The following is a 6,582-nucleotide window of genomic DNA, read 5'->3' on the forward strand; positions in this document are numbered from 1 at the left end:
AGGGCAACAGGTGGCGGTGCAACAGGCGTCGTAGGAGCAACGGGGCGCGGCGGACAGGAGACCTCGCAAGAGAGCACACCCCAAAGACGAAGACCGCGCATGTGAACGCGCATGAAGGCAGCGAAATCAGGATAATTCGCGCCATCAAAGATCACCGGGCAGTGAGGGATCGCAACATAGCCCGATGAGGAAGACATAGCAATTCTCTTTTTTTCGCTTTTTTTTAGAACAGATCGGAATCAAATCGAAGCAAGTCAACCCGAGCAAGAGAGAGGTTCTCTGCGGGACTCACGACGGAAACCGAAGGCGGGCGGGGCAGCGGCCGGCGATGGGAGCGAAGCCGGCGGCCGGGGAAGATGGGGACCGGCGGCGAGCCGCGGGCGGCAGGGAGGCGGGCGCACGGGGCAGATGGGAGCCAGCAGCAGATGGTCGGACGAAGAGGACGACCCGAGAACGGAGAAGGCCGACCGGAGGAGCACGGCCGGAGGCGGAGGACGGCGACCGGCGGCCGGAGGAGCGGCCGGACGGTGAGCGGCAACTACGGCCGGGAGCGGCAACTACGGCCGGGAATACGGGATTAGAGGACCAAACTTCGCTCTGATACCATGTTAGAGCAATATGTTTGATGTATTGCCAGGGAGTCAAAGGCCACAATATATAATACATGTGCATGTGTAAATATGCAGGAAACCCCCTAACATATGGGAAAACTACAATATACAGATATATACATCTAACAGTACCTACTTAGACCCGAGGAGCCGGCAGAAAAGAGAATGAGTTTCCTTCTCTTAGAATAATCTCAACTTAGTCATAAGCGAGATCTTGAGCAGCTTTGAATTAGTTACACCTAGACCACCCTAATCTGTAGGACGTCAGATGTCAAGCCAGCTTACCATATCATGCTGTCTATTTTCATGATTAAATATCTCCCACGTTTGGAGTGCACCGTCATACTGTATGTTATCATCATGAACAGGGAAACCTTACTTATGGCCAGAAAGAAGTTAAAGTGCATTGACATGCATGATGAAATATATTGTATACAGATACTCAGGATCGTGTGCCGAGAGTACATTATGAAAAAATATATACTACTAAAGTACGTAGAACCTGGTCCTTAATTTATTCAAACACGCGGTTTGGGAAGAAGCTCGAGTTTCTCCTTTCGACGCACGCTGATACCAAACATCTCCGACATATCGATGTCCTCCTTCTCCATGCCTGCCGGCAGCGCCCAGTCGTGACAATACACGAGGTTTGCAAGCATTATCTCCGCGGCGATTAACCCGAAGTTGAGGCCAGGGCACATCCTCCGCCCAGCTCCGAACGGCATGAACTCGAAGTTACTCCCCCTGAAGTCCACTGCCGCGGCGCTGCCGCCCTCCATGAACCTCTCGGGCGCGAACTCCTCGGGCTTCTCCCACGCGTCAGGATCTCTTCCGATGGCCCAGACATTGATGAAGACCCTTGTGCCGGAGAGGACATGGTAGCCATCGACGTCGTCGCAGTCAGCAGTGGACAAGTGAGGTAGGAGGAGCGGCAGAGGTGGGTGAAGCCTGAGGGTCTCCTTCACCACGGCCTTCAGGCATGCCATGCCGGCAAGGTCCTCCTCCTCCACCATCTGTTGCCCGTCTGGTGTCTCGTTTCTCACCTCGGCTTGTAGCTTGGCCATGAGCTCTGGTCTGCGCATCAGCTCAGCCATTGCAGTATCCAACACGAAATATGACGTGTCCGTGCCCGCACCAATCATGTCCTGCATGCATGAAAATGAAAACATTGGTTAGGCGAGCAGGCGTATTCTTTAAAGAGAGATATCTCTGATTATACTCACCATCAACGTGGCCTTTATATGGTTTCTGGTCATGTTAACATCGCACTCAGACTGAGCAGATAACAAGGCATCGATGAAATCGCTTTCTTCTTCTTGCTCATGGCTTAACACCCCGCCGTCTCTAGTTCTTTTCTCGTGGTTTTGCATAATCATTTCGAGTACATTGTCCCATCTCCTATTCACCTCCTCCCCCTTATTGCGCACGTGAAATAACTTAGTCATCAACAGATCTAGTAGTTTTGCTAACCTTGGGAAGTAATTCTCCAGGTTAAAACTCGCAAACAGAGCTGTGTTTTCCTGGAACAGCTCCTTGAACATCTTGTTCCAGCCAGCTTCCTTGGACGACTTCCCTGATAAGGCGCGGCAAACCACGTCGCTCGTGAACGTGTTCATCATCTCGCTCAGGTCAACGGTTCTGCTTGCAGCCGCCGCCTCCCGGATCTTGGCCATCACCAGCCTCACCTATGTATATACAACATGGTGGAGGTTTTTTCTTTATAACTTAGTAAGCAACACATATATAAACTTGGTGTGAGATTCCAAGTTAAAAGGTCACGATAGTAGTAATTGGTGGTGATATTCATACCATGAAATCCTATTCAGAGATTTTTAATTGTCAAGTGAGTAAGATTCCTATTAAGTATTTAGGGGTCCCTGTAACCTTTTTCAAACTGAAAAATGTTGATTGGGATTTCTTGGATGCAAACATGATTAACAAGTTGGTGGCTTGGATTTGTGATTCGGCTTCCTCTGGTGCTAGACTTACTCTGGATGCATGTCTCTCAGGAATTCCATCATATTATATTGCAATGTTCCTATTAAACAAAACTTTTATTGAAAAGTTAGACAAGCATAGAAGAAGAATTTTTTTGGACTGGAAAGAAGAAGAAAAAAGCCTATTGTCTGGTGAAATGGAAAAGGGTGTGCAAATCTAAAAAGAAAGGAGGTATGGGGGTGAAAAATCTTAGAAAGCAAAATATTAGCCTCATAACTAAATCAAAATGATGGTGGAAGTTGAAAACTCAAGATGGTATGTGGCAGAGAATTGTAAAGCATAAATATTTAAGAAATAAAACTGTAATCTCTGTGAAACCTAGATTCAATGATTCTCCTTGTTGGAAAGATTTGTTGAAAGTAAAAGGAATCTATGTTCAGGGAAGGGAAGTTCTGTTGAATAAAGGAGACCTAGTAAGATTTTGGTTGGATCCTTGGTTAAATGGTGAGAAGTTTTGTGAAAAAACCCCCCGCTTATTCCAAATTTGCTTGGCTTAGGAGGCTACCGTTCATCATGTGATGTCTTCTAGTTTTAATATTCCTTTCAGAAGATGTCTATCTGTTGATCTTCTTAACCAATGACATGGTATAAAGCATACTATTTTTCATATGCCTATTCATACTGAACCCGATGAAGTAAGATGGAGCTTGTCTAGCAATAAACGTTTCTCTATTGTTTCTATGTACAAGGCTCTTGAACACAACCTTGCTGGTCCCGATAATACATGGATTTAGAAAGCAAAGTTACCTTTGAAGATAAAGATCTTATTGTGGCAACTCTGTTGTGATGCTATTTTAAATAGAGACAATCTTAAGAAAAGATATTGGAATGGCTCTCCTATTTGCTCATTTTGTAACAATTGTGAAGATGCAAATCATCTTTTCTTTTCTTGTGCTATTGCAAGAGTGACTTGTGGCTGTGTTGGTGCTTGTGCTGGGGCTAATAGTTATCCTTCCATTCGTTATTTGCAGGCTCTAGCACAAGGCATAAGAAGTTATTTGCTTTGTTAATGGCTGTCATTTTCTGGTCTATTTGGATTACCAGGAATAAGATAACCTTCAATGGTTTCGCGCTCAAGAATCATGTTTCAAGTATATACATTGTTTGGCACGTCTTTGTGATAATTCTGATGCTACGAAGATCAAGAAGAGGGCGAAGCAGCTGATGGAAAAGGCGATGCACATGGCCCAGGATATCCGTGCAAGTGATATTTCTACATCAACTCCAAGCATCTCCAACATCTTGACAATTCAAGCTCCATGATCGGGCTGTCTATCTTTTTTGGAAAATGATCTTGTCTAGTCAGGGGATAGTCCTGAAACTTGTAATTTCTAGCTGTTTGTGTGTGTCGTGCTAAACTTCTTGTTAGAGTTTTCTGATGGTGCGAGGGTGTGGCCTCTTTTCCGTCTTCTTTTGCTGCGTTGGTGTTGTTATCTCAAACGACTTTGTATGTTTGTATGTCGCAGTAATGATGGGGTAGCCCGTTTGGAAAATTAGATACACACCTCTTGTTGACGGGCGATGCGGTATGATTGGACCTTTTTGACGCTGAGCAGGTGCGTGGCGACCAGCTTCTTCATCTGGCGCCATTGCTCGCCGTAGGGGGAGAAGACGAGGTCGGATGTTCCGTACAAGAGCGCGTCGGCTACCGCCGAAGGTGGCCGTGACGCCATCTGGTGGTCGTGCGTCCGCATGATCGCCTCGGCGGCGCGTGGGGACGACACGACGAGGTACGGGACGGAGCCGAGACGGAGTAGCATGAGGCCGCCGTATTTCTTCGCAAGGTTGCACAGTGACACGGGATCTTGGATACGGACGAGGTGCATGTGGCCGATGACTGGGAGCCCTGGAGGCGAAGGAGGGAGACGCTTCGCCTGCTGCTTGCTACTACTAGCTGTTTTGGCAAACTGCACTAGCAGGAGTAAGATCAGCGGCAGCACTAATAGCAGTGCTTGCAGAGGTGTGTCAAGCATGGCTTGATACAATACATTTGTGTTTTGAGCCATGGCCAGCCTGGACTGTATAGAACTGCGTCTCCATTAGCAATGTATATATAGACTCGTGCTACCCTTACTTGAGAGTCTACAACAATATACTTCTGCTTGATTGCTGGTATGGACTGCAACAAGCCAACAGCTAAAGCGTTTCGCGAGTCCTTATCCTGTCATAAAGCTAAATAGTAGTGGATTCGAGCAACCACACCAGATGAGCTCTTGCATATATGAATACGAATAAATCACATCATGCCATAGGTGATTAGCAATTTAAAACTAGTATAATCATTAAAAGGGGTTTCAAATCTCACTCCAAAACATATGCACGAATCAAGTAGTTCACTGTTCTTTTAATTTAACATTATTACATCCTAACAAGCAAGAGCATGCGCCAAACCTTTTGTTTTGCGAACGCTCACGCAACACTTTCTTTTTGTAGACAGTCAATACCATGACATATTTACACTAGCGAATAGTACATGCATGGTAGAGATACATAAACTGTCTCAAACGATTACAAAATAAAGTCTAAAAACCGATTAAATTTTAAGGTCTTCAAACTTTTTCTTATTTCACAACACTAGTAAGGGTGCACGTGCAACGCACGTCTCATACCGTGTCATAAAAATATATATGTTAAACACATTACTCTTTTAGCGGGGTTTTTACTAAGCCACTTAAATGTCTTTCATGATCAACGATGTGAGAGCACGTGAAACACACATATCTTTAAATATATTTCATAATCGCCTAAATGTATGAGAATTATTTACTAAAGTAGTTAAAAATCTAAAATCATTAAAATGATTATCAGTTAATGTAAACAGTTTTATATAAACTTTTAAAATCATGAAATGATTATAATAAACATTTCTTTTAAAACCACTATCACATGCATGCACACACTGTGTACGAAAGATCTCGCACATCTAATCACACACTCTATCTCACCTACCTCCTCACTGCCCCGCGAGTTGCTGCTCTCCCTGGCATTCCACAGAAACACTATTTGTGGACTGGGATTGCAGTCAATCATCCATGTTGCTTTGCTTGAATTGCATGATGGCTAGCTTCGTGAATTAATTCATGCAGCTAGAGGTTTTCAATTACCTGTATGTTGATCATCTGTAAGTATAATATTTTTAGTTGTACATGAACATGTATTATTCTTGCACTTCATCTTTCAAAATATAGTGTTGTACCTTGTGGTATCAGTTTGCAGTGTCATACTTAAACACCAAAGCTCTCGTATTTGGTACAAAATTGTGAAATCATATCTATGATAGGGTAAACCGTTGATGTTGAAATCAACAGGTTGAAAATTGTATAATCTATTGGAAATCGTAAAAGCTAGTTGGGAACTTGACGAATTTCTTTGGATAGATTCAAAATCACTAATAATGGACTTTTCCTACTTTGGTGATGTACCATGCCTTGATTCAGGTTACCCAATGCAAGGCTATGGTAGGCCGGTTGCTTTGTTTATAGGTCTGAATCATCATAAACCAAACTTGTCTGTGAATTGGCAGCTGAGACTTACCAGCTGACTCGAATCTGTATTTTGCGACAGGGCTCACCGGCGAGTTTTCAGCTCCCGAGGCATCGGAGGGTCACAACGGCGAAGAGTAGTGACATCTGGAGTACGCCGGCGCGAGGTGGCTACACATGAATGACGGCGCCAGTGCGGCGGAGTCAGCCATGTAGTATACTTTGTCAGGCATGGTGATGGTGATTGGCGAAGCAATCTATAAGCCGTGAATCTGAAAAACTTCCTATCATATGTGTAATTTCTGGAGCAATTCGTGGACGTGATTAGTGGGAAAACTGCCTATCATAGGTGTATAATCCTGGAGCAATAATTACCACAATTAGTGGATGTGATTATTAGGAAGGCTGAGATGTAATGGGGTAGTGGAAAACAGGAAACGTTGGGCAATGTCATTAGGGAGTGCTGGATCGTTAGATTCAATGGGATTGAA

At 44.5% G+C, this 6,582-nt stretch overlaps 1 protein-coding gene across 1 annotated transcript; it reads right to left on the minus strand.

The window, feature by feature from the left end:
- Nucleotides 1–288: 288 nt before the first annotated feature.
- LOC124703564 (indole-2-monooxygenase-like) lies at nt 289–4,615 on the minus strand. Its single transcript, XM_047235778.1, has 4 exons — nt 4,115–4,615; nt 1,835–2,296; nt 1,136–1,756; nt 289–597 (listed from the first exon to the last, which is right to left on the minus strand). Exons 1-4 carry the CDS (start codon nt 4,613–4,615, stop codon nt 289–291), a joined length of 1,893 nt encoding a protein of 630 aa, XP_047091734.1.
- Between the last annotated feature and the right edge of the window lie 1,967 nt (nt 4,616–6,582).

The sequence above is a fragment of the Lolium rigidum genome, chromosome 1 (assembly GCF_022539505.1).
Source record: "Lolium rigidum isolate FL_2022 chromosome 1, APGP_CSIRO_Lrig_0.1, whole genome shotgun sequence".
In the NCBI taxonomy this organism is placed as follows: domain Eukaryota; kingdom Viridiplantae; phylum Streptophyta; class Magnoliopsida; order Poales; family Poaceae; genus Lolium; species Lolium rigidum.

Bases quoted from the DNA above. Each gene is read 5' to 3' on its own strand.
- LOC124703564 (XM_047235778.1), bottom strand. From the start codon at position 4,615: ATGGCTCAAAACACAAATGTATTGTATCAAGCCATGCTTGACACACCT. The intron at 1,757-1,834 runs GTGAGTATAATC...TCATGCATGCAG, and splicing joins ATATAAAGGCCACGTTGATG to GACATGATTGGTGCGGGCAC. The intron at 598-1,135 runs GTTTGAATAAAT...ACATGGTATCAG, and splicing joins AGCTTCTTCCCAAACCGCGT to AGCGAAGTTTGGTCCTCTAA.